This window comes from Penicillium cinerascens, assembly GCF_028974065.1.
Source record: "Penicillium cinerascens strain IBT 15544 chromosome Unknown contig_24_segment0_segment0, whole genome shotgun sequence".
NCBI lineage: Eukaryota > Fungi > Ascomycota > Eurotiomycetes > Eurotiales > Aspergillaceae > Penicillium > Penicillium cinerascens.
Window position 1 is genome coordinate 1,722,388 of NW_026695290.1, and position 24,887 is coordinate 1,747,274.

Here is a 24,887-nt window from a genome sequence, read left to right on the forward strand (position 1 = left end):
TGCAATCCGTAACACACTTTGGGTATGTAACAAGTACTGCATCTCCAAACTTTTCAGGTTCCCAACTCCGATTAGTAATTTAATTGAAGGCCCTTGACCTCTTCAAAAGCGGGGCTCTGCCTAACACCCCTTTTTTCCAATGCTACGCGGATTCAAGAGGATTTACTTGGTGGGTTAAAAGTGGATGTGATTGGCTACAGTCGAGTAAAGTGGGACCTGTTGCCTAAGTCTGCCTGGAACCCATGCAATCTAAACGCAAAGAAAGCCAAGACATACATCTATCCTCAGTCTATTTAAAATCCATTTTCCCATTGAACTTTCCAGCAGCAGATTCATCAAATATTTGTCAATCTTCCAGGTATTCATCACACCATGGCTCTTACCCTGCCTTCGGTACCCGCAAAGCACGAGGACTTCTTGCGTTACGTTGATTCGCATCCTGATACTCCTATTGGAGACTTGGTGCAGCCTTACAATGACTATGATGCTGTTACACGCAAGCTATTTGCTCAGGACCCATCTCATGTCATAGTGAAAGACAATCACGCCAACATTGTGCCGTTGTACAATGCCATGGGGTCCGCAGACATTCGTGTTCGGGCGAGAGATCTAGCCTCAGAGACACCTGAGCAGAAAGAAAAATATATTTTACCCCTCAACGAATCAATGCGCAGGGAATATGGCTCTTCTGCTGTGGTATCAACCTTGGCCGAGTTCCAGGAAAACTTCGCCGTCTTCACCGAAGGTGCTTTGGGTGAAATGGACTGGAGTAATGTCGTGGCAGCTGGCAGCGCCGTGGTGACATCTCTTCTTCCTGTGCCAGAGAAATACCGCAAGTCCAAGCGAGGCCTTCGTCAGTATTATCACGATCAGTTTGCCCCGGCGTCGGATGTCGATCTTTTCATCTACGGCCTTACGGATGAACAAGCAATTGAGAAGATCACACACATCGAAGATGCAATCCGGAATACTATCTTGTATGAGACCACCACAATCCGGACTAAGAACACCATCACCGTCGTCTCACAATACCCCACACGGCATGTGCAGATTGTACTTCGAATCTACCGCTCAGTGGCTGAAATCCTCACTGGCTTCGATGTGGACTGTTCCTGTGTTGCCTATGATGGCCAGCAGGTTTATGCTTCTCCTCGTGCGATTGCTGCATACATCACCCAGACCAATCAAGTTGATTTGACTCGACGATCTCCTTCATACGAAAATCGACTTTCCAAGTATTCTCACCGCGGCTTCGAAGTGTTTTGGCCCTCACTCGAGCGTTTGAGGATAGATCCGGTATGAATCTCCCATGATGTTCTGACCTAGGTTTGGAGTTGGTTTTGACTTACATGAGCCAGACTATCTTCGAAAGAAGCTTTGCTAGAACCGAAGGACTGGCACGACTTTTGGTTCTCGAGAAACTCCCCAAGAACACGGACCGAGATACCTATCAGCACAGGAGACGTGAAGAACGTGGCCGTCCTCCCGTGAGCATCTACTTGCGCCGTCGCCAAGGAAGAGAGCTCAAGGGAAATATCAAGGACGACTGGGAAGACGAGGTACCTGAGTGGCAAGAGGAGGACCAAGTGTCGAATTACCACACATTTGTTCGTACTCCACGAGCTGCGTCTTTGTTGTCTCGATTGACAAAATTATAGACCATTCCTTACGGTCGCAGATACAATGCACGGAAGATTGAAAAATTGCTTTACACGAAGGACCTGCTTTTGAACGCAGAGTGGAATCAGCCCAAGGACCGTGCTGTCTATCTTCATCGCCATCCAGCGTTCGTTGGCGATGCCCAACACGTCATTGGCGACTGCTGTGGCTCCTGTCCCCAACCCGTCACAGAAGAAGAACGCAAGATTGCCGAAGAGGAGAGCAAGATATACATCTCCGGTAAAATATCTTTCATCAAAGATGATCCTGGTCGGCAAGAAATTGGGAGCTTCAATCCAATCACCGAGACTGATTGGACAGAAATGGCATATACTGGTGGCACTGAACAGTTGTGTCAAGCCATCGTGTCGCATGATTTGGAAGCTGTCAATTGCTTCCTTAGCCGGGAAGACTCAAATCCAAACCGCCGTGATATCACTGGGCGTACACCCCTTCAACTGGCCTGCATGTGCTCTACTCCCGAAATTGTTCAATGCCTTGTGGATCATGGCGCCCGTTTGATTTCACGGATGGCTGATGGAAAGACGGCACTGCATCTTGCCGCTGCTCGAGGAAATGTTGAAATCATCCGGATACTGCTTACGAAGAGCGATGAGAATGAAAAGGCCGAAGACCACGACGACACGTCAAAAGATGATGAAAGCGACGACTCCGAAGGTGATTCTGAAACTGCCATCGAAGATGGCAGTAACGTCGGTAGTGTTTCTCGCACATCGGCCTCTTACGTCAAAGTCGAAGTCGACGGGGGCGACGTAGGTGAAAGCTTTCAACAGACGGACGACAGCATTGAAGCGAAGGATGATGAGCCGGATATCTACGACATCAACGTGGTTGCATGGGACAGCCTCACTACACCATTACACCTTGCGATTCTTCACGGCCATGTCGAGGCTGTCAAAGAACTGGTATCCTCTTTTGGAGCCGATGTCCTGATGCCAATCAAAATCGTCAATGAACATGACAAAACACCCCAGGCAACGATTCTCAACCTGGTGCTCGTACTTGCACTACCATTGGACAAGGCCAGGGAGATTTCACAAACACTTCTACAAGCCGGTGCTTCGCCCGCTCAAGCGGATCTCGCTCAGTGGACCCCGCTGCATTATATTGCTCAAAGCGATTACAGTGATCTCTTGGATCTCTACATGGAGCACGATGGGCCAGCTGTACAACGCGCAATAAATCACCTGGCATTAGATGGCAGCCGGTGGGGTTCGAGCATCAAGTTTTGTTCGGCCTTGATGAGCGCCATACAGGCCAAGAAGCATGTGTCGGCAAGGAAGTTGTTGGAGATCGGCGCAAAGCCTATTTTGGAGTCTGCGGATATCTTGAAAGCCACCAAAGCTCAAATGCCTGACCTGTTGGCCTATGGTGGCGATCATCAGACGCCGGTTTCAAAGGCAACGCAACCCATTTTCTGTGCCATCTATCACGACATGCCTTTGATTGCGCTTGATTTACTCAACCGCGGAGTTGATCCAAATGCAAGAGCTCAGGCCCTGGGCACTCCGGGATGGACGGCTTTGGATACTGTTCGAAAGTATCTGGAAAAGTTGCGAGGCTTCTTGAAAACGAAGACTTTCATCGGACGACTCGGTGGCTGGGAGCCAAGGCCCATGACTCTTGAGCGTGATGACGAGTCATATCTGAAGGAGTTCCATGAAGGAACGTACAAGATATTTTTCGCTAGGAATCAGCTGAAGGATGCACGGAAGTCCAGCAAGGAAGCAGAGGAACAAGAGGAGTCTGAGAAGAAGTCTCGAGAGCCAGCTGGTACGAGTGAAAAGAGAGAGGCTATTGCCAAACTGATCCGCGACTATGAGACACTCGAAACAGAATTGCTGGTGAAGGGAGCAAAGACGCTCGAAGAACTTGATCCTGAGGCCACCCATCCAAATGAATCATCCTGGCGCGCGTCAAATCAGAGAAACGAAAATCCTGAGACCAAAAAGCCTTTCGAGTTCAAATTCGATTTCAACCTAGCGGATATCACCGATACCACTCGCAATGGGTATTTACAAATGTATGGTTTTGTCTTCCTCTTGCAAAAAAGGTTCATGAACTAACATTAACGCAGGTTCGAGGCAGCGTGGAGCGGCGATATCACAACAATCAAGGAACTGACTCTTGGCATGTGGGGGCCATCTCAAGACCAACCACCGCTGGAGATCGCGGTATGCGATACGCTAGGATTTTCATGCCTCTCACTTGCAATTTTGCGCGGCCATCTACATGTCGCAAAGGCAGTGATTCAGATCCTCCGAGTTCAATACAAGGTGAAGAAGCCCGAAACATCAGCGCGCTTTGAGATCGACAGTGATGCAGATTTATCAGATGACGAAGACCTCAATATTGTGAGCCATGATGTTGATGATCGATTCACCCACGAAAACATTGGAGAAGTCACCACGCAAGTGGAAAGCAGTGTCCTACCAATCGGAGCATTGCAGAGATGGTGCCATGCTTTTCTCTTCTTGGAAAACCGCTCTACCAAACATGAGCCAAAGTTCTGCCATTCTGACCAATCAAGACTTCACTATCAACATTCGATTCGTGTCGATACTCTTGGGAAATACGCAATCTTCAAGAATGATCTGTCTCTCCTGGACTTTCTTTTGGCAGCTTCTCGGGAATGTGAAAGCATGTTCCCAACCGACAAGAATCAGTCTGATGCTTCCCGAGAAGCTTTGGAAGAGGAATATCAGCTGGCAATCGCTCTAGGTCATACTGACTGTCTTGCTAAGCTCATTCAGTTTAGCGCCGTTGGTCTTCCACTCGCAAAGATGAGTGAGAAGTCGGGTGTCAAGGCGCAGACTGAGTCACTATATTACCAAGGATTATCAATCTGCGGTAAGAAGCGCAGTGATTGGGCTAGTGCTGGACGTCCTGAGCCGAAAGAATCGCCTGAAGGGCGGCCGCCGCTTTTGATCTCTGCCATGCAAGGAAATATCACCAGTACCGAGTGGTTCCTTGGCACAGCGCCGGGTCGTCACTACTTAGAGTATGTCAACTCGCATTTGGAGGACGAGAGGATCAAAAGACTCGCTCAATCCAATCTAGGGCTTGAAGGATCTATTTTGAACTGGCTACAAACAAGGAGTGAGTCCCAACACGGCATATTTCAATCACAGGTTTTTTTTTTTTTACTAACTTTTATAGATAACCTTGTCCTTCATTGTGCGGTGATGTCTAGGCCGTGTGAGGAGTCTGAACGTTTGGTCCAATACTTGGTTGATCACCATCCCGAATGCCTAGAGGTGCGCTCGGAAGGAGGTCATACACCTCTAGCTATCGCCTTCTCCCTTCGTCGAATCAACTTTGCCCGCATATTGATTGCTGCGGGGGCCAACCAAACAGTTCGGGATACCGAAGGAAATAATCTTCTTCACATACTTCTGAGGCCCGTTGAGAATCAAACTCTCAAGCACTCGGAAGATCCCTCTCCCCTGATCAATCTGCTGGATAAAGAACTCCTCTCCTCGATGTTGATCCAGCGTGCTGGCGATGGATCATGGACACCTCTAGCCCGCCAGCTAGATTCATATCATCCATTCAACGATTACAGCAATGACAAAGAATCAGCCAAAAAGGAAAGGGATTTCACAATTACCCTCCTATTGGATCTGGCGGAGCCTTCCAATCAAAGGCATCTCGAGCTTCTGGATGGATCTGGAAATACACCAGTGCATGAAGCTGTCAAAAATGGCTTTACACACCTTCTAAACCTCATGCTCGATCGTCGACCTGATCTGCTGTACCGTGAAAATGCCACAGGCAGCACTCCACTTGAGATGGCCGTGGATGCGTGGGTCAACAATACAACTCGCAACCCTCCCAAGCGTACCACTGACCAAAATCACTGGGATCCCATGTCCAATTCCGCAGTGGATCGTGAGCCCGGGTTCTTTATCCAGGATAGGGATTCCAGGACCAAAGAGGAACAGGTGTATCAGACCTGCCAGGAGCGTGCTCAGCAACACCCGGGAAAAAGAATATTGGTCAGCCTGTTTGAGGCAAACGCGCTCGTCGAGAGATTGGCTTCGAAGAAAATCTCTACTGATTATCACTATGTGCGCCGTCGCCATCGGATTCGTCGAAATTGGGTAGTGGGAACACAAGAGGTTGACGAAGTTGCTTTGTGGGGACATCTAGCCTCATGGTAACCGCCTGGCGCTCTTCTGACATTGGAGTCTAATTTGCTACTGAAATTGCAATAATTCTGCTTAAATCATAAATGTCACAGAGTGTGAAATAACTTAAGACAGTAGAAATTGGAACAGAACATGGGCGAACAACAATACAAAAAAGTCGAACGATACCGCAATCAATTGAGACCGGAGCAGCCAGAGTACGGATGCCAAGTGGGCAGAGGCAAGATGTTAGAGACGGGGGGGAAACAGGAGAATAATGTTGGAAATTGGAGCCCTCATCCTAAGGCGCCAACTCTGGTCGGCATCTCCCTAATTTTAAATAAATTACCCCTGATTTTCGAACTCATGCAGATTTTTACTATTTTATTATTATTGTTGCTGTTGAAGGAGGTTCTACCGATTACTAAATGCGTGATTTGGATAGTTGAAAACGGTGTAATTTGCTAGGAGAGAGTGTAAATTTGGAATTTTTTTTTTTGGATGTTGAAATATCGAGTTTCATTGCATAGGCAATATAGGTTGCACGGTATTGAACCTTTCGTCATTCGGGTCAAGATGTACGTAGTCACTATTAGGTGACTCATACCATCCACCACATACATGTTCAATCTTCTGTGCGGTCTCAGTTGACAGCCACACGTATCTCTCCACACCTCCCACATTCGCCGGCCTGCTGCCATAGATACTGTAATTTTCTGCCCATCCAGCTGCCATAGAGGAAAAGTCGATAGAGCTATAGGCTATCGACTTTCTAGGCTCCAGATCAGCCTCCAAGCTTGATTCATTCGCATCGTAGTCACCGAAGTCTGCGAGATATCGACTTTCGATGTTTGTCTTTTTTGCACATTCTTCTAAGTATTGTAGATAGAATGGGTTGTCGCTTCGTTTCGCGGCCGCGAATAGGGCTTTGCGGGGGGGAGGCTTCAAGTGTTTGAAGATAGTTTCATAGTCACACAGAACACAGGTAATTGCTACCTGCAGTCTCATGGACGGACACTTTTTAGCCAACTCGTAACAGGTATTATAGTGAGGCATCACCGGCCACCAGATCATCCAGGGGAGGCAGTCTGAGCTATCTTCAAGGCCGCCCACTTCATTGCTCATTATTTTACGAGCAGTAATCGCGGTGCGAATCTTTCGGCTCTCGTGCTTATTGCCTTCGCTAAGCAATTTGTCTGGGATAATAGCTCGTTCGGGGTTGGTTTCCATCTGATAAGCCCACCATTTGGCAAACATCGTACTGTGATGAATTCCACGAAGGATACAATTCAGTTCCGTAAAAGTTCTGAGCCTACGTGGGTGCATCAGTCGAGCGTATCTGTCCACATTACCATCCCATGCAGCCATTTGCGTTTGAAGGCGTTTCTCCAGAACTGGAAGGTCAGGCGGAAGAGGCATCCATAATTGCCCAGAGTCTCCTGGGCCGAGTATGGCATCACAATCCTCTAAACAGAGATCTTCTAAGCCAATAAACCCATCTTCCTCAATATCAATATCATCTGCAGTTGTGTCGGGTATATTTTTGGGAGGAGGGGCACGCTGTTCAAGGGCCCATCGAGGCTTTATATCGCCATTTAGAAACGCGGGTGTTTGTGGACTTTCAAGATTGATAGATCGGGTGAAATCATTCATAATAGCGTATCTTTGAGGGGCTGACATAATGATCTTGTAGATATCGGCATCTTTGTCAACTTCGCGAGCTTCTTCAGCAATAGACACGTCAGGCAGGAGATCCAGTTCTTTGTAAAGGTCCGTATATCCCGCAGTAGCACATGCTCGGCCGACTTGATACCGCATAGATGGATATCGACGGGCAACCTCACGGTAGGTTTCTAGCGACGCAAGTTCTGGATACCAAATACAGTATGGCTGGGTAGCAGGGCCTTCTATATCAGGAATTATGTCACTCATTATCAGGCGGGCATTACGGGCGCGGGAAAACTGATAAGCCTGACGACTATCGTCGCCAAAGCATAGCTCGACGATTGCCGGGCTTGTTGCAAATTCGAGCGAATCACGAATCCCGCGGATGACTGCTCGACGATGCCAAAAAGAGCTTAAATCAGTCGGGACTTCTTTCCCCTTCATTGCCGCGACGCATTGGTCAAAATCGTATTCAGGTGGAGTTTTGTTGCCATTGCCTAACTGGTTGGATTTGCCGGAAACGTTGGCTGACTGGTCTGTGGGGGAAACGACAGAGCTTTCCCCCGTAAACTGGTCATCAGTAGCCTCGGTAGCCGCCATTAAGATAATGGCGCGGGCGGGTGGTGCTGAAAATCGGTGAATGGAGGTGAAAAGAAAGAAGGGAAGACAGTTTCTCAAAAGGCGGAATGTGCCGGTGACTAGCAGGAATGTAAAGTCAAGGCCGACAGCAATATTACTTGGAGCCTGTTAGACTTAACTATTTCCCTCACTTTCTGAATAGTGTAATTCTTTGTCTGATTTTTTACGCTGGTTTTCAACCTATTGGTTATTCTCGGCCCGTGATGCCCCACCGCAAGCGTTGCATGCGCCGAGAAACAATATAGTTTGACGATGCTGGCTAGACCTAACAGAGTGTGGGGCTTTACAGGTGATCACGGCCAAGGGGAACACCTAATATCATGAAATCGACTTGGACAAATATGTGGCAGAAGACCAAAGTCGTACTTTTGAATTTGGCAATCCATTTTCAAGGACTGGACTCGCTAAGGATGAGAGAACGAACAAAATGTTTTATGTTTGGACAATTCACCACGCTTTGTACGATGCATGGTCTATCAGGCTGCTTTGGAAAAGGATCCAGCACGCTTATGAGGGCATTCAAATTCTTCCTTCAACCCCTTTACAAAGTTTCATCAGGTACCTAACCGGTATCAGCAAGTCTTCTGCCGAATATTTCTGGAGACAACAATTTGTGGGATTCGAAACCTTTCCATTTCCAGCTTTACCATCTCCTCTTTACCATCCATTGGCTGAATAGCAGTGGGGACGAAAATTGGTACTTCCTAAATGGAGCACCGTTGGCTTCATGCCATTTACTGTTATCAAAAGTGCTTGGGCAATACTTTTTGCAAAGATAAATAAGGCAAATGAGACACTTTTTGGGAGCTTAAAATCCAATCAATGTCACAAAGTGTGAAATAACTTAGACTCTAGGTAGAAAATTGGAAAAGAATATGGGTGAACAACAATACAAAAAGTCGATTCTAATAAAATCAAGAAAGTCCTCCGAGCAATCCACAACCCCCTCAAGAGTCAAATAGCCGACGCCAAACTGATAAAATCGAGGAGCTTGGCATTATTGCGCGAACACTAACCTACTTCACTCTTCCCTACCTATCTACAGGCCTCCGAGATCCAGGATCTCGATGCCCGTCCCAGGGTTATGAAAGAACATCGACTTTTCTACATGGCTATAGGTGTTCAAGACCTGAGTACACGTAGCAATCAAATTAAGAATATACGCCGTAGCAAGCGACAGCCGCTGCTGGCGCGTGTGTATGTCCCTGCGATGTACATGTTCACATATAAATACAGACTTTATTCGCAACAAGCGGGAACCAAATCAGGTCTTTTTCTCTTCCACCTCTGTTTCAGCCACTTCGGAAGTTTTTTGAGCAGTGTTATTTCCGCTCGAAAAGCTGATAGCGCCGGGTCCAGTAAATTGCTTACGGCCAGTTGTCACCCATGTGATGAGGCTGACAAGTGCGATCACGCCAATAGCAGCACTAGTGTAATTCATCGATTCGTGGTTGACGGGGGCTGTGCTAGGGAAGTTGAAGGTGATGGCTGCGAACAGCAGGAACAGCAGTCCCACAATGTTGAGCCCGATCGACACCGGTGTCGAGAATGAGTAGGGACCGGTGAGCTTGGTGACGTGACCGGTGTAGTAGCCAAGCAGTCGGGCCCCAAGAGCCATCGCATAGGAAAGATCTGGAATAGTGGTTAGCTATTATTCGGTAAGCTAAGAGCTAGAGGACTTACAGAAGCCTTCCGTCGAAATGGAAATGACGGTCTCGAAGCCAGTTGTTGTGCCGAACTCAATGGCGTCCAGAGCCAACTGCACAACAAGTGTAAGGATGACAGCATTGACGGGAACTTGGGTCTTGCTGTCAACCTTGCTGAAGACCTTCGAGAAAGGAAGGCCATTGTCACGCGCAAAAGCGTAGACGGAACGAGATCCTTCAGCCAGAATGTTGTTACCAGCCACAAGGACAATCACGGCAATCATGCTAGACAAGATACAAGTGGCGGCCTTGTTTCCGGTCGAGTCATAGATAATTTGGATGACCGGGACACCGGTGCTACTTTCGGCGGTCTGCGTGATGTCCCCGATGCAGAAGCATAGAGTAAGAAGGAAGGCAAACCCAGTGACGGCACCCAGAACCACAGCCATCACAATGGCCTTAGGAGCCTCCTTAGAGGCGTACTTCATTTCTTCGGTCATGTGCGAAGGTGCATCGTAGCAGCACATTCCAAAGCATGCCTGCAGGATACCAATAATTGCAGCCATCCCAGTACCCCAGCCAGTCGAGTTCTCAAATTCTTGGAATACAAAGGACGCGGGCTGCAGGTGATCGTTCGTGGCGAGAAGTGTGATGGTGATAATGATGAAAGAACCGACGTTCCAAATCAAAATAAACTTTGAGATCTTGTGCAGCAGATGGGAGCACCAAAGGTTGACGGCGGTCGATAGAAGAGCGACCAGGTAGGCGACCAAGACCGTTTGCCATCTCTGGATTTCGTATTCCGGAAAGACCAGATTTGCCATTCCCAGCACGAAGTTCGATGCGATGGAATTGTTTGTAGCACCCATTGCCAAGATACCTGGCTCAACGTCAGTATATCTCGATGACAGATGGATATACTCCAGACATACCGATGATCATGAACCAGCCAGTCACATAGGAAAGACCTCGAGCGATTCGTGGAGGAGCGAGAGCAGCAACCCAGGAATATTGGCCTCCTGCCACGGGGTACATGGAGCACATTTCGGCCATGGGTATGGCAACCGCAAGAGTCAGAATACTAACACCGATGAAACTAAACACCATCACTGGCGGACCACCCGACGTCACGCCGACGATGAAAACACCGCTCAGAGCAGTCCATCTAGAAACGCCGTCAGTTGTGCATATACTTCAGTTGAGATGGCGATGCTCACGATGTCACGACACTGAAACTGAAGCCAATCATACTAAGTAGGCCAAATGACCGCTTGAGCTCTTGAGGCAAATGTCAGCTCCGACCCCGCGCCCGTTTGATTCCAATTAGACTCACCTTGCTCATAACCCAGGTTCCCCAGACGAACATCTTCGTTGGTAGCGTCTTGAAACACCGTATTGTCCTCTTCTTTTGACATGATTGCAACAAATCTACTTACATCCAAGATGGTAGATGGTGAGATACGATGGCGAGCGGGTGAGAAAGATATAAACCCATCGGAGGGATCGGAGCGCCTTCCGCTATCACCATGCTTCCAAGAAGCCCCCATGGTAACCTTCTCATGATAGACGATAAGATAGATTGTCAATTACCCGATTGAGAAGGTCTCCGCGATGCCAGTGGAGCCGGTCTGCCAGTCTCGGGCCGACAGAAAACCTTCTACGGGTTACAGTTACATGTTTGCGGGGAGACCCAGGCGATACTTTCGACGTCGGCTCTTCCGCCTATAAGTAACCATGTTGCCGAGGCTGTCATCTGTCTTGTGGCTTGAGACCCGGAAACTGATACCAAGCCCCCGAGGTTATGTAGCCCGAATTGTGTAATGAGAAAGCCAAAAGGCGCGGTTGTCTCCTGGTGTTTCCTTTGTCGATTTAGCTTTCTGCTTGTCTGGGGCCATTGTCTGCGGAAAGTGTCCGACCGTATTTCAAGCGAATAGTGTTTTTTCATGCCGAAAGTTACGCTTGCTACGGGCTGCCATTTTTAGTATGTGGCTTCCAGTAAGGCGGGGTCTAGATCCCAATCGGATGGGCTGACGAGTCTGTGCCGAACAGCCCAATGCGTGTTGTCCGTATACGGTAATAGGGCTTAGGGCTTCGGGAGCAGGCAATTCCGGGCAGAAAAGCGCGGTAATATTGGGTGATACATAGCGCCGTATTGCCCCCCTGACCTGTGTAGCAAATCAATGTCACGACAGGCTCATCAATTGCCGAATGGACTGTAGAAGGCAATTGCCGAACGGACTATTGAAGGCTTCTTGGCATTGAATATAGTCTATACTCGTCATGCATATTAAACCGATCTTCTTCTACTATGTTTCTAGATCCCCTTCTCTATCTCGGTCTAGGTAGAGCACGTGGCTTCTTGATACTGTACACGGCGTACCAAGATTACACCTCGGAGCGTTGGGTGGTTCGAAGCGGGCCCCATGGCCTTTCCCCAGGAAATTCAACGGCCGAGCCGTGAGCAAAGTGGACAGAGAGGACCTGTCCTCAACGGAGAGCGGATGTGATGCTTCCCGTCGCTATTTGAAAAAATTCACTTAAATGAGTGTAGATTACGCGTTCGATCTCCAATCGATCTACATATCCCTTTCCCCCTTTCCAACCAGCATATTCGTCCAACCACACCCCAAGTTCCCAGAATGTCTGATCAAATCCTCGCCGGCAAGGTGTGCCTCGTCACCGGTGGCGGCGGCGGCCTGGGCAAAGTCATTGCAACCAAATTCCTAGAAGCCGGTGGCAGCGTCGTTATTTGCGATATCAACGAGGAGCGATTGCAGGAGACCTCGGCAGAGTTGTCGTCCAAGGGTCCCTTGAAGGCCATCAAGACCGATATCACCAAGAACGAAGAGGTGCAAAGTCTATTCGCTGAGATTATCCGCGAATTCGGCAAAGTCGATGTCCTGGTCAACAACGCTGCTATCATGGATCAGTTCGACCCAGTCGGGGACTTGGAAGTTGACCTCTGGGACCGAGTGATGGCCATCAACCTCACTGCACCATTCCTTCTCAGTAAGCTTGCTGTGCGCAACATGCTGGAGCAGGAGAAACCCGACGGTCGGATTATCAACATTGTTTCAGTGGCTGGTCGTGCCGGTTGGGCTAGCGGTATGTCAACTATCCTGCTTTCTATATTGATTAATCTAATGCGTTTTCTCAAAGGCGCTGCCTATACCGCCAGCAAACATGGCCTTGTTGGTCTAACCAAGAACACTGCCGCTTTCTACGGCAATAAGGGTATTAAGTGCAATGCTCTTATGATGGGCGCAATGCAAACCAATGTCGCCGATGCGTTCAAGACCGGCCTTAACATGGAAGGATACCAGAAGATGAACACTGTCTTTGAGTCGATCAAAGCTCCTTACTGCGATCTGGAGGAGGTTGCCGGCTTCTGCACTTCGATGACTTATGGTAAGGGAGCTAGTATCATCAACGGCGCATGCATTGCCGTCGACAATGGCTGGACCTGTGTTGTCGGCTGAGAACTTCGTCGTGACAATGCTGTGTGTTCAAGATGAGCGGCGTCCTTATTACGGAGGCTTTTGTATTTAACTAGGGGTAATTTCACGGCAACAGTGTAAAACAAATCACTATAAATTGGTTCTTCCGCTAAATAAACACTCCTCAACCGCTCACGACGCCATCCTATTCGCTGGACCAAATAACACATTCAGATCATGACACAAGGGGGTTTTAATTAGGCGGTTCCTGCTCCCACTGCTCCACGCCCTCCGGGATATCTACAACCGCATGCTGAGTCCAAATATGAATAGCTTCCCTCATCATCTCCTTATTCAGATCCTCAAGACAACCAGCCTTCACACTGACAGTGGCTGGAGGGCCCGCCTTTTCGCCTGGCGCGGGCATGGTTTTATGGCGGCGATGCAAGATTCTAGCACCGCAGATCTTGCAGAACAGACACTCCAAGTGTCTTCCTGTAATGGTGAGCCGGGTGTAGCTCCCCACAAGCTCAGAAACCGATTCTGGGAGCTCAAAGTAGGGGAAGATGGCTGAGATGCCATGGGCGGAGGAGCTTTGGTGACGGCATTCGGTGCAGTGGCAGGCGTAGATCTTGAAGGGTTTCTCTGTTGGTGTGGTAAATTTGATTTTGCCACACTGGCAACGTCCTTGCATGCCCATTGTTCCAGTTCTATGGGATAGTTTGTGTTGTGTTGATGCTTGTTGCTGGGGGGTGGGGATGGGGACGTCAGTGCGGGGGCAAGTCAAATCGAGGTTTTGAACGCCACGCGAAGGTTGGCAATGCTAATCCTCTACATTTGAAATAAAGGTTTTTTGGCATAGCATCTCACGTGCTAACTAAAATCTACACGTAGGCTTCTTCCTCAAGTACAAACAGGTACCTCTAAATTTGCTCTATATCGCTATTGAAGTGATGGATGTAGCATTGAACAAGTCGCTATGGTAAAAATGTGACCATGACACAAGGGGACTCCCTCGTAAACTCAGGCTTTATTGGATTGGGCGGAACAGAAATACTGATGCAAAGAATCAGGACGACGCAACTAGCTCTGGAGGTGGGCGTCGCGAAGGGAAAGTAGCTTCCCAAGCACTCATGACTTTGACCAGTAGGGCTTCTTGGTTTCGACCAGCGATGGCCGAAACACCAAATGGCCGGCCATTGTAGTCCAGATATCCCAGGGGCATTGAACAGAGCGGGAGCCCTGATTGGTACATTAGTATCCGACACTCAAGTTATTTCATTCCGTGGATAACATACCTCCAGCTGCCGCAATGGATGTGAGACCAGAGTCTGTAGGGCCGAGGATCACATCGACCCCGTAAGTATTGAGGACTCGATCTACTCCTTCGTCCCTCGCAACCTGTCTCAGGTGCGCCAGGTGTCGGTCGTAGTCTTCTGAAGACATGTCCAGCTCCTGGGAATTTGTAAATGTATCTTGTCGCGGATGGTCTGAAGAAATTATAAGCTAACAACCACAAACAAGTCTTTGATGATTAGAAGTTTTCTCACGCGAAGGCAGCTCTTTAACCGCATGCTTGATGTTGTAGTCGATGATCTCTGCGAGCGACCGTACTTCGCTTTCTTCAAGATCTTCGAGGTAGGCATTGAGTTCTCGTTTGGTGTCGGCCACTGAGAAAGTTAGCTTAAAGAAAATGATTCTAGAACCTTGAGCACGCACGAATAATCTTCCATTCACTGCTCTCCCCATTAAGTTCTAGCTTGTCTTCCGTGACTAAGTCAACATCATTGACGAACTTCTTGGCTTTGGACTTGATAACCTCATATGCTTGGCGGGTCTCACGGGCCTGATCAGAATAAAATTTTAGCCCACAACTATTCAACACGACAGATATTAAACTTACGATCTGGGCCTCTGCCTCGTCAAGAGGTTTGACGTAGGTCTCAGGGAACTTCCATATCTCAGGGTCAAGGACTGCAACGGCTATATCGGACCATGACCTGGTAAGGTTCTTTGTGTATGATTCTGAGGGATCTCTCGCGGTAATGACATCCAAGAGAGCCGCCAAATCGTATGACGACTTGGTCATGGGCCCGGCCGAGTCAAACTTGGTGGAGATAGGCACGATACCACTTGAGGAAACAAGGCCGATTGTTGGCTTGATCGTGTAGAGTGCCGCGCGGCCAGCGGGAATAGTAAGGGATCCATCTGTCTCGGTCCCGATTGAGAACGGCGCATACCCAGCAGAAACGGAGACGGCGGAACCAGTCGACGATCCCGAGGGGTTCTGGTGATCTCGTCAGTGGTGCGATTAACTTCTTGCTGCTGGGATAAAGATAGACTCACCGAGTGTCCATCATGCGAGTCATTCGGGTCAATCCCACCGCGAACATAAGCGGATTGCGTTTGGCCGCCAACTGCAGACCAGCCGTTTGGCATATCGGAGCCTCTGTTAGCATGTCAGAAAATCATTGTTTTTTTCAAAATGGAAGGACCTAGAGCTAGTCCTACCGGGCATTTGCAAATTCCTAAACAGTCGTCAGCAAAACCAGAATTCACACCTTAGCGGCATAGACACTCACGGCTAAATTAGCCTTGCCAAGGATGATAAGTCCCGCAGCAATGATCTGAGTGTCTGTTAGTGAGATTCCAATGCCAAATAGAGAGCCACCGTACTTGATCGATGATTTTCGCATTTTTCCGCGGCTTAGAATTGAGCAAAGCAAGGCTCCCGACACTAGTTGGAAGACCGAGATCTGGGTGAGTAGCAATGTTGTCCTAAGAAACATCAGAATATAACTTTGGCACACTTGGAAGAAAATCTACCTTAATAAGGATAGGAATTCCGTGCAATGGACCACGGATCCTCCCAGCTGCTCTCTCCTGGTCAAGCAATTTGGCTGTTGCCTCGAGTAGGTCCTTCGGAGTTGTCTGGATCATGGCATGAAGCTTGCCGTCGTGCTTCTCAATTTGAGCCAGATATTGGCCGACGAGGCCGAGGCTTGTCACATCACCATTTTCCAAGAGCTTTTTCAGACATTGAGCATCAATGGTCAGGACATCCACGGCCTTCTCGCTCTTGGTTGTGATAGTCATTGGTGCGGCGGTTCAAAAGAATGCTGGAATGTGACGCTTCCAAGGTTGTTGCACAATTATTGTTGATAATTTTTCCACCACAGTCGCTAAAATGCAGCGTTTCAGAAAGGAATGTTTTGCGGCGAGTTTATCGGCGCCGAAAGGTACACACCATCATGGCTAAAATCGGTGGGAAAAAATGAGGGGCAAGGCTGAAGATGCGGCTGTAGCCGCCCAGGGGTTTCCAACAACATCAACGGGGGACCAAGGAGATATTCTGAAGTGGGTTACTTTCAAAAAATTTAGATATATTCTTAATATGACGTATCTAGAAAGACGTTTAAAGAAGTGCCTTGGAAGAGGAGAGATAAGAGAATATGGTATCTACACCGGCCGCCCACATACAATATCTCCTTAGGTTTGCTATAGCTTTGGAAATTTAGTATGGAAATGGCAAGCTGCTTCTGACCAGCTTTTACGGTATAGGGCAATGTGTGATCAATCCGCCACAAACTAACCTTGACACAAGGAGTCCGAATCTGGAGTCGTTTTAAACTCACAAAAGTCGACCTACGAGCTATCTTGAAAGAAGGGCATCGACAGTTTCCCGTTTGCCCCCAAGCCAGTCATCCCAGCATAGAGACAGGTACGCTGTGTCTCGCCCGCCGTCCTTCTGCTCGCCATACGCTGGCGTATCCCGCCCATTATGTGCCTTCCCCCGAGCATCTGCGTTATGAACAACTCGGTTCCACCGCAAAATACCCTCGAACTGGAATCCCATCCGCTGCGCCGCCGCCAGCGACGCCTTGTTGGGCGGATCGGCCAACCACTGAATCCGACGGAGGCCTAAGCCACCCCGCTCGGGGCTATCGAGGGCATAATGGAGCAGTAGTCCAACGGCGTGAGTCGTGACATGCGTCCGTTGATATGGCGGCAGGATGATGATGTAGCCCACCTCGGCGGACAAGTGAGCGGCAGAGGCGGCCATATATGAGACCATGCCGGCGACTTCGCCTTCTGGATCTGCAGCGGATGGGGGTCTTTTCTTGTCAATCACCGCGAAACAGGCAACAGAGGACTGTTTTACAAATCCCTCAAAGAAGTGAGCCACGAAATCTTGCTCTGTTGCAAACGGGCCGATAGACATATATCTGTAGAGCTCGGGGTGATCTATCGACCCTCGAAAGTAGGGAGCGGCATGCTTGCCTGGCTGTATTTCGAGATGTCAGCGGGCAGGCTTATTTATAGCATCTCCGAATCGGGCAATCCCACATCAAAAGTAGTTAGCTTGACTGCATCATCGGACAGTTCTCGCAGAGGAAAACAAAAGTCTGTCGTCATCGAGTCGGGCTATGTAGTCAGGAGGGTGGTGGCTTCAGGGAGGGCTTGGACAGATTGAGGATAGGGAGGGGTTGGCTGACTTGCATTAGACCGGGGTTTACCATATGCAGGGGCATCATCGGCAAGGCTGCACCGATCTTACCTGCGTCAAAACTCATATTATCCTCCATATGGACACGGTGTTTTCCCTTTCGGATCTTTTTTTTAGATCTAGATATTTGATGGGTAGCATTCCTGTCTCGGTGTGTTGTATTTTACGTCTGTGGCTATGCTGAATGGGTTGAGGGGGTTTTTTGTTCTACTCCATAGGGATATGGGATAGAACCTAACAGTGGAGCAGAGAGACATAGCACATTCCAAGGTTCCCGGGGTAGGGAAACTATATCCCCGTGTGTTACACTTTCACATCTTGTACAACCGACGTGCATCCGCTGCAGGAGACAGGGGTCGAATCAAGATCTATACCGATGGCGGGTGTACAGGAAGCTTTGGTCAAGGGAGACGATCAATCTTGCAGTCTCGAGCTTGTGGATGGAATCCCCGCCTGACTCACCACCCTCCCAGACAAAGGTGGGGTAGCAGTTCAATAAATGATACCCTTTCCGAGACACCCGCGCACAAAGTGTTGAGGGAGTGTTAGGAGGGAGGCAAGAACTCGAGCTAGATCTTGACCAACCAGCGGGGGACGGCTCCATCCCTCCTCGCGTGTTGATAGGTGTCGGCTGATCTAGTTCTCTCGGTTCAGAATGGCCGGAAGAAGCATCCCGGAGGGGCTGCAGGAGATGGACGGGCATCCCTGACTGGCGGCATCGCTAGTGCCCGGGACGTCACCATACCGAATCAGGACGCGTGCGAATCAGACGATGAGCTGAACTCAACCACGCATGACCCCGGGCGATCAACCGCGTCTGGTCGGAGATCTTCATCCCCCATTTCCCTCTCGGGCGCAGCCACTAATAACCCCGATCGAGAAGGGGGATGATGGCGGGCGTGGTGGTGAGGATATCACGGCGTTTTGAGGCTTGCCCTGCCTTGGAAATGCGAACGTACCTGAGGTCACCCGTCGGTGCCTCGTGGGGGAAAATGTACTTGGAGTCCCGGGAGTCATCGTTTCACCGGTGCCTGGGGACCTTTAAAAGAGAAGGTCTCTGCGCATTCCAATCAATGCTGCTTCCCGTTCTGTTTCGGTCTGGAGTTATCAAGTTATCCTTTTCCCTCTATCACTCGTTTGAGGACCTTGTTTCAGGCCTGGCCCACCGTTGAAACAAGAGCACTGGATACCGGAGAACTCGGAGACCGCGGCTGCATGCTGTATAGGGCAAAGCAAGCAGGGTCCGGGTGCCAGGGAGTGGGCAGTCAGGCCGTTCTTTCGACCCGATGCCTTCGTCAGTAAGTTCTAGACTTTTCCCAATGCCCTCCGTGCCAGGAACCGACGCCATCCGCGAGCAGAGCCAAGGAACGGCAGGAGTGGGCCCGGATAGACACGCAGGCCACTGCAAATGACGCCATGGTCGTGGAGCCTGAGCCATGGAGCCGAATCCCCGCGTGCACACTAACGAAGAATACAGACGCGCAAAACGCCGATAAAATCATCGTCGCCCCCTTTTTCCTACTCCTCGTCCTCGTCATTTTACCCCTCATCCCTGAGCTCCTACGACAGTAAGTTGCACATTCCACCAGTCATAAACCACGCACTTGTACATTCTCCGTGCGACACGTGGGGCATTCCGTCTCGTTTCATTCCATTTCTGATCGCCTCGGCAGGTGTCTCCTCCGATTGTCACTCGTCACCGTACCGACACCAGGACCACCTGGAAAGTCTGATCCTCAAGCACGGCTACCCCACTCCCGTCTCCCTTTCCTCCCTGCGCGATTTGACGGCCACCTCCTCTTCTTATACCCCCCCGTCTCCTCCTCGGTCTCGTCGCTATCGTCCTTCGGATCCCTCTCCGATAGACGCTTTCGACTCTCTCTCCCTCTCTTCTACTCGGCCCATTCCGATTCCGAGACGGCCTGGTCCGATCTACGGCGAGGATCTCCCGGTGACTCCATTGACCGGACGTTTCGACAAGGCCTCCTACTTTGACGACTGGGAACGAGCTTCGCTGTCCGCCAAATCCAGGCACCCGGTCTCTCCACGCGCTGGCCGTCATACCCGGTATTTAAGCATGCGTTCCGATAACTCCCCCTATTACTCTCCGGTTACTTCACCCACCATGTCTCCACACCGCCCGAGTTCCCCGCAGCCTTCGCGGACGCGGACGCAGAACTCGTCCAAGTCCAGTACCGGCTTCAGTCTAGGCTCTCTGCCGCGCTTCCACCCGGCTGTCTACCAGTCCAGCCCAACCTCCCACGCTGTCACCGCTCAGCCGCCGTCCCCGCGGCAATCCCGCCAGCCCAACTACCGCGCTTCGGCCGGCTCGCGTGACTTCAAATTGCATTACCGCGAGTTTCTGGAATCTTCTCATGATAGCCCTTCGGCTCCACGTCTGGACCCTCTGCGCAGCCCCGGTCCGGTGACCCCGCTGGCCCTGGAAGCCGGTGACTATCTGGCCGCCGGATCTGTGAGCACGGCTGACCGCTCCTCGCGGGACATGGCGGGCCAGCACAGCGGGCCACCACCGGACCTGGTTGACAAGATCCTTGCACGGGAGAACGAAAAGGCCCGCCAAAAGGTCCGCAAATCCGCCATGGGCCGGTGATAGCCGCCTTCCAATTGGCGCACACACGCTGCAGCTACTGCTACTGCTACCGCATCAGAACTGGTGTTATTTTGGAGTGCTTTCTTCTGCGTGGGGAGAGAACAGTATCCCCTTTTCTTACAGTTTCGTTTTCTCCGCTCAGTCTCGTCTTCTCCGCTCGTTACTGGTGTTTTGCGCATTAAAAGAGACCTTGCACTCAAGGTCGAGGACTTTGGTTCGTGTTTATTCATTTCTGGCATCGCGCATCATTACAAACTACAATTTGTGCCTGTCCCCTTTGCATTACGACTTCATGTACCTATACCCCGCTCGTCTGAGCATTTTCATTTTAAGAGCCAGACCTCCATTTGCTCAATACATCATTTTAACCAGGGTTTCTGCATCCTGTGGTTGTTACAGTATTTTTCCCCCGTCTGGAATTGCATTCTGTAGCCCCGAGCTAGGCTCTCACTTCCCATGATCATTATTCAATCCGACTGGTTTAATCTACCATCGTCGACCAGCTAGAATACTCGTGGAGCGGCCCATCCCCTTTCAGTGTCCCCGTGCGTTGATATGCAGCCGATTTATAGAGTTGGCCGCCACAGCCGGTGGCGTCCTGAATCCTGAGGTGTCGACCGGAGTTGGATGACTGCTCCGCGAAGGAACCAGCGGGTGCGGGGCCTTCAAGGCGGATCATTGAAGAGTTCTGAATTTCCCTCCTCGTTGTCCTCAATTGCTCTCTTACCCCATATTCTCGGTTCCAAAATCCCCGCGACTCATCTTCAACAGTGAGGTTTCAACAGTGAGGTCAACCTCATATCCTGTCGGGCGGACTCTCACGATCCTCCGTTGCCGTTCCCTCGCGCGATTATAGTTTCCCGATCCTCGCGCCGCTGACGCTTCGGTCTGTGTTCTCGCAGCAAACGATGTCATCGGCGCCGGCGCCTGCGTCTGTCCCACCTACGTCTGATATGTCAGAGCAAACCGGCTTGAAGAAGGGGACGGGAAGGGAAGAGCGCGCCCCTGTTTCGGCGCCTGTCGCGAAGCAGAATTACAAGGGGTTTGTGGCGGGAGTATTTTCGGGCATTGCGAAGCTCAGCGGTAAGTTATCCGGGAGTTGATATGTTTCAGGCCAATATTTATCTGATCGAGGCTAATGAATTCAATCTCTAGTTGGTCATCCGTATGTCTCTTGAAATGCCCTCCGCGTCAGATCGTCCGTAATAACCGTGATACATGTGAGCAGATTCGATACCGTTAAGGTCCGCCTTCAAACGAACACAGATGGACGTTTCCGTGGGCCGTTAGATTGCACTCTACAAACGGTGCGCAAGGAGGGTGTGCGAGGATTATACAAGGGTGCTACCCCACCGCTGGTCGGATGGATGGTCATGGACTCTGTGTGAGTGGCCTCAAACACCTGATTAAGCATTGGAAGTTTATCAGCCGCTGACTATATACACGATTAGTATGTTGGGATCATTAACGCTATACCGACGACTGCTGCTGGAAAACGTCTTTTCCAAACCTCACCTCCGTCAATGGATTCCTTTCTCAAGCAATCAGAACTTGAGCACACTCCCTAGCTTTGGCCATGGACTCGCGGGTATTATGGCGGGCACTACTGTCAGCTTTATCGCCGCTCCAGTTGAACACATCAAGGCCCGACTTCAGATTCAGTATGCGGCCGACAAGAGCAAGCGCATGTACAGTGGGCCGATTGACTGTCTTCACAAGATGGTAAGTCCCCAAAGACAGTAGACCGCATATTCGACCGACTGACCTCATCTAGGTCAACACACACGGTATCAGAGGTGTCTACCGCGGTCTTTGGGCTACAGTCTTCTTCCGAGCCTTCTTTTTCTTCTGGTGGGGCTCCTACGACGTTCTCACTCGCTACATGAAGGACAATACCAAGATGTCTGCACCCGCAATCAATTTCTGGGCTGGAGGTATCTCTGCCCAAATATTTTGGCTCACCTCGTACCCATCCGACGTGGTGAAGCAACGCCTCATGACCGACCCTATGGGCGGTGCTCTCAATGACGGGAAAAGGCAGTTCCGCGGCTGGAAGGATGCCTGTAAGGCCGTCTGGCGTGAACGTGGGTGGAGAGGCTACTGGCGGGGCTTCGTGCCATGTTTCCTTAGGGCGTTCCCGGCGAACGCGATGGCCCTGGTTGCATTTGAAGGCGTGATGCGCACTCTTCCCTGAATCTCTCCAGATCTACTTACGAACTTGTATATATTTAGGCTCAAACAGCCTCACCAAGGACATATAACTAAAACTTGGAAATAAATACTAGACAACACGTTTCATGGAGATTGACTTTGGTTATTCGACAAAATTGCGTAGGTGGCTGCCGCCCCGAAGAGTCAGGTCAGGAATGTCGATGACAGTCCGCATTCGGCATACAAGGGAACTCGGCCAGCTGTTTCGGGAATCCCGCGATAACCCTTCAGGAAAATTAGGAGCCTGGCAGAACGTTCGATCTGCGATTGGGCCCGCGGGGCTGGTCCCGAGCTCATGGTGTCCATGATAGCAGAGTCGTATAGGGTGGTGGATTTGGTGGATTCAGGGCTTCTCTTTCCGGACACGTAGGGGATCACATATCTTTAATCTGTAAAAAAATTCCAATCTCAACTTCTCTCATTATCAGCCCCAGAAGACCGGAGGTGCCCCAGAAGACCGGAGGTTGAGTAGGAAGATAATTGGAGGCCGACATTGGACTCTTGCAGCCTGAGGCCAAGCCGTCACTGCTGATCGCCGTTTCAGATCTCGGCCCTTCGCAAGCCTACACCTATACAACTACCTCACCCCTACGCAATTAAAGGGGAGGAACGGCCATGGCCGTCGCACGCTCGATGCGCCGCGCGAGTCCTATCAGCCTCATGCTGGCTGCTCTGCTAGCTTTCGGCTTCATCTGTTTCATGCTGTCTCCCTCCGCACCCTCCGCATCCGCATCGGCCGTTACCTCACATCAGCGACAACAAGACGCCGCCGACCATCCTCTCTCGCCACCAACAAAACCCTTTCTGAAATCGCAGCCGGTTCGCAGTGATGGCTACATGGCAGCCCCGCCCGTGGTCCACTACAATCTCAACAACCTCACCAGCACGAGCACCGCCATCGCCAACGGCGAGCGGATTCTCATCCTCACCCCGCTGGCGCGCTTCTACCAAGGATATTGGGACAATTTAGAGAAACTGAGCTATCCGCACGAATTGATCTCCCTGGGCTTCATCTCCCCCAAGACCAAGGACGGCAACGCGGCCGTCGCGGCACTGGAGAAAGCTATATCCAAAACCCAGTCCGGCCCGATCGACGACCGCTTCGCCAGCATCTCGATCCTACGACAAGACTTCGAACCCCCGCTTACATCCCAAGATGAAAAAGTCCGGCATAAACTCTCCGCTCAAAAAGAGCGTCGCGAGTCCATGAGTCGTGCGCGCAACAGCCTCCTCTTCACAACCCTCGGCCCCAGCACTTCATGGGTTCTCTGGCTGGATGGCGACATCGTGGAGACGCCAGCCTCACTCATCCAAGATCTAACGAGCCACGCCGAGCCCGTCATCGTACCGAACTGCTTCCAGCGATACTACGACTCGAGTTCCAAGAAGTCGGCCGTCCGGCCGTATGATTACAACTCATGGATCGACAGCGAGCAGGCCCAGGAATTGGCTGCGAATATGGGACCTGATGACATCCTGCTGGAGGGGTACGAGGAATTGCCCACGTATCGCACTCTCATGGCGTACCTACCGGACTTCCAGGCGCTGGATCCTCAGCGCATGGTCGCCCTGGATGGCGTCGGCGGTACTGCTCTCATGGTCAAGGCTGATGTTCACCGTGACGGTGCCATGTTCCCTGCGTTCCCCTTCTATCATCTTGTCGAGACGGAGGGATTCGCCAGGATGGCGAAGCGGCTGGGGTATGCCGTTTTCGGATTGCCGGATTATTTCGTATGTTTTTCCTTTCCATCTTCCACCATTTCTACCAGGCCTTTCCACTAACAGTCACAGATCTACCATTATAACGAGTAACGGCATCACTCCTTGTGTTCTTACGGCTGAGACACATGCATCGAGCGCTGCGCGCCAAGTCTGCAATCCCAGCATCACCATATTCTCGGCGTTCATGTTTATGGGCTTTCTCTGTCTATTTTGTGTGACATCTTGGGGAGGCTCCGGACAATCAAAGAAGTAGATTTCATTTTTGTGTACGACAGAACAGGGTACTTGAATCGCTAGGCAAGGGTTGGGGATTGGGGCGTTTGGAGGTTTCTTTGGGGAGGATTCAAGTGCTTCGTAATAAATTGATGGACGCAGTTGAAACTTAGATATATGAAAACACATCCATTTTTTCTCTGTCGATAGTTTCTGTTTCCAGCCTAGAGAGGGTTGTGGTCAAGGTAGATTTTCTGGGACGCTCCTAAGTTTCATAAACTAGAATATAATACCCCAATCTCTCAGGTGTTCCTTTACCCATACAGGGGCTTCTCGCAAGTCTGTCAATTCAACAATACAGAAACGGGTATGAATTGCGTGTGGGGTATTTAGTCCCAAGAGATCCTATAACCCAAAGTCAGTAGT

At 50.3% G+C, this 24,887-nt stretch overlaps 10 protein-coding genes across 10 annotated transcripts; 5 read left to right on the forward strand and 5 right to left on the reverse strand.

Moving 5' to 3' along the window:
* Positions 1–372: 372 nt before the first annotated feature.
* Positions 373–5,843, forward strand: N7498_003746 (uncharacterized protein; the record flags this gene model as incomplete). Its single annotated transcript, XM_058450808.1, has 5 exons — positions 373–1,296; positions 1,359–1,607; positions 1,659–3,691; positions 3,758–4,779; positions 4,840–5,843. 5 exons carry the CDS (start codon positions 373–375, stop codon positions 5,841–5,843), a joined length of 5,232 nt encoding a protein of 1,743 aa, XP_058310270.1.
* Positions 5,844–6,329: 486 nt separating this feature from the next.
* N7498_003747 (uncharacterized protein) lies at positions 6,330–8,075 on the reverse strand (the record flags this gene model as incomplete). The annotated part of the gene is made up of 1 exon (XM_058450809.1): positions 6,330–8,075. The coding sequence occupies one exon, from the start codon at positions 8,073–8,075 to the stop codon at positions 6,330–6,332; it is 1,746 nt and encodes a 581-aa protein (XP_058310271.1).
* Positions 8,076–9,378: 1,303 nt separating this feature from the next.
* On the reverse strand, positions 9,379–11,175 carry N7498_003748 (putative GABA permease; the record flags this gene model as incomplete). Its single annotated transcript, XM_058450810.1, has 5 exons — positions 9,379–9,746; positions 9,798–10,640; positions 10,693–10,925; positions 10,978–11,038; positions 11,094–11,175. 5 exons carry the CDS (start codon positions 11,173–11,175, stop codon positions 9,379–9,381), a joined length of 1,587 nt encoding a protein of 528 aa, XP_058310272.1.
* A 1,224-nt stretch (positions 11,176–12,399) lies between these two features.
* Positions 12,400–13,239, forward strand: N7498_003749 (SDR family NAD(P)-dependent oxidoreductase; the record flags this gene model as incomplete). The annotated part of the gene is made up of 2 exons (XM_058450811.1): positions 12,400–12,865; positions 12,920–13,239. The coding sequence occupies 2 exons, from the start codon at positions 12,400–12,402 to the stop codon at positions 13,237–13,239; spliced, it is 786 nt and encodes a 261-aa protein (XP_058310273.1).
* Positions 13,240–13,450: 211 nt separating this feature from the next.
* On the reverse strand, positions 13,451–13,897 carry N7498_003750 (GFA family protein; the record flags this gene model as incomplete). The annotated part of the gene is made up of 1 exon (XM_058450812.1): positions 13,451–13,897. One exon carries the CDS (start codon positions 13,895–13,897, stop codon positions 13,451–13,453), a length of 447 nt encoding a protein of 148 aa, XP_058310274.1.
* Positions 13,898–14,266: 369 nt separating this feature from the next.
* Positions 14,267–16,293, reverse strand: N7498_003751 (uncharacterized protein; the record flags this gene model as incomplete). The annotated part of the gene is made up of 10 exons (XM_058450813.1): positions 14,267–14,439; positions 14,496–14,687; positions 14,748–14,867; positions 14,917–15,043; positions 15,101–15,484; positions 15,544–15,646; positions 15,709–15,725; positions 15,780–15,824; positions 15,874–15,975; positions 16,024–16,293. The coding sequence occupies 10 exons, from the start codon at positions 16,291–16,293 to the stop codon at positions 14,267–14,269; spliced, it is 1,533 nt and encodes a 510-aa protein (XP_058310275.1).
* Positions 16,294–16,849: 556 nt separating this feature from the next.
* On the reverse strand, positions 16,850–17,419 carry N7498_003752 (GNAT family N-acetyltransferase; the record flags this gene model as incomplete). Its single annotated transcript, XM_058450814.1, has 1 exon — positions 16,850–17,419. The coding sequence occupies one exon, from the start codon at positions 17,417–17,419 to the stop codon at positions 16,850–16,852; it is 570 nt and encodes a 189-aa protein (XP_058310276.1).
* Positions 17,420–18,990: 1,571 nt separating this feature from the next.
* Positions 18,991–20,315, forward strand: N7498_003753 (uncharacterized protein; the record flags this gene model as incomplete). Its single annotated transcript, XM_058450815.1, has 3 exons — positions 18,991–19,002; positions 19,182–19,272; positions 19,378–20,315. The coding sequence occupies 3 exons, from the start codon at positions 18,991–18,993 to the stop codon at positions 20,313–20,315; spliced, it is 1,041 nt and encodes a 346-aa protein (XP_058310277.1).
* A 908-nt stretch (positions 20,316–21,223) lies between these two features.
* N7498_003754 (uncharacterized protein) lies at positions 21,224–22,509 on the forward strand (the record flags this gene model as incomplete). The annotated part of the gene is made up of 5 exons (XM_058450816.1): positions 21,224–21,398; positions 21,471–21,480; positions 21,544–21,699; positions 21,767–22,037; positions 22,090–22,509. 5 exons carry the CDS (start codon positions 21,224–21,226, stop codon positions 22,507–22,509), a joined length of 1,032 nt encoding a protein of 343 aa, XP_058310278.1.
* Positions 22,510–23,141: 632 nt separating this feature from the next.
* On the forward strand, positions 23,142–24,338 carry N7498_003755 (mannosyltransferase complex subunit MNN9; the record flags this gene model as incomplete). The annotated part of the gene is made up of 2 exons (XM_058450817.1): positions 23,142–24,257; positions 24,318–24,338. The coding sequence occupies 2 exons, from the start codon at positions 23,142–23,144 to the stop codon at positions 24,336–24,338; spliced, it is 1,137 nt and encodes a 378-aa protein (XP_058310279.1).
* Positions 24,339–24,887: the final 549 nt, after the last annotated feature.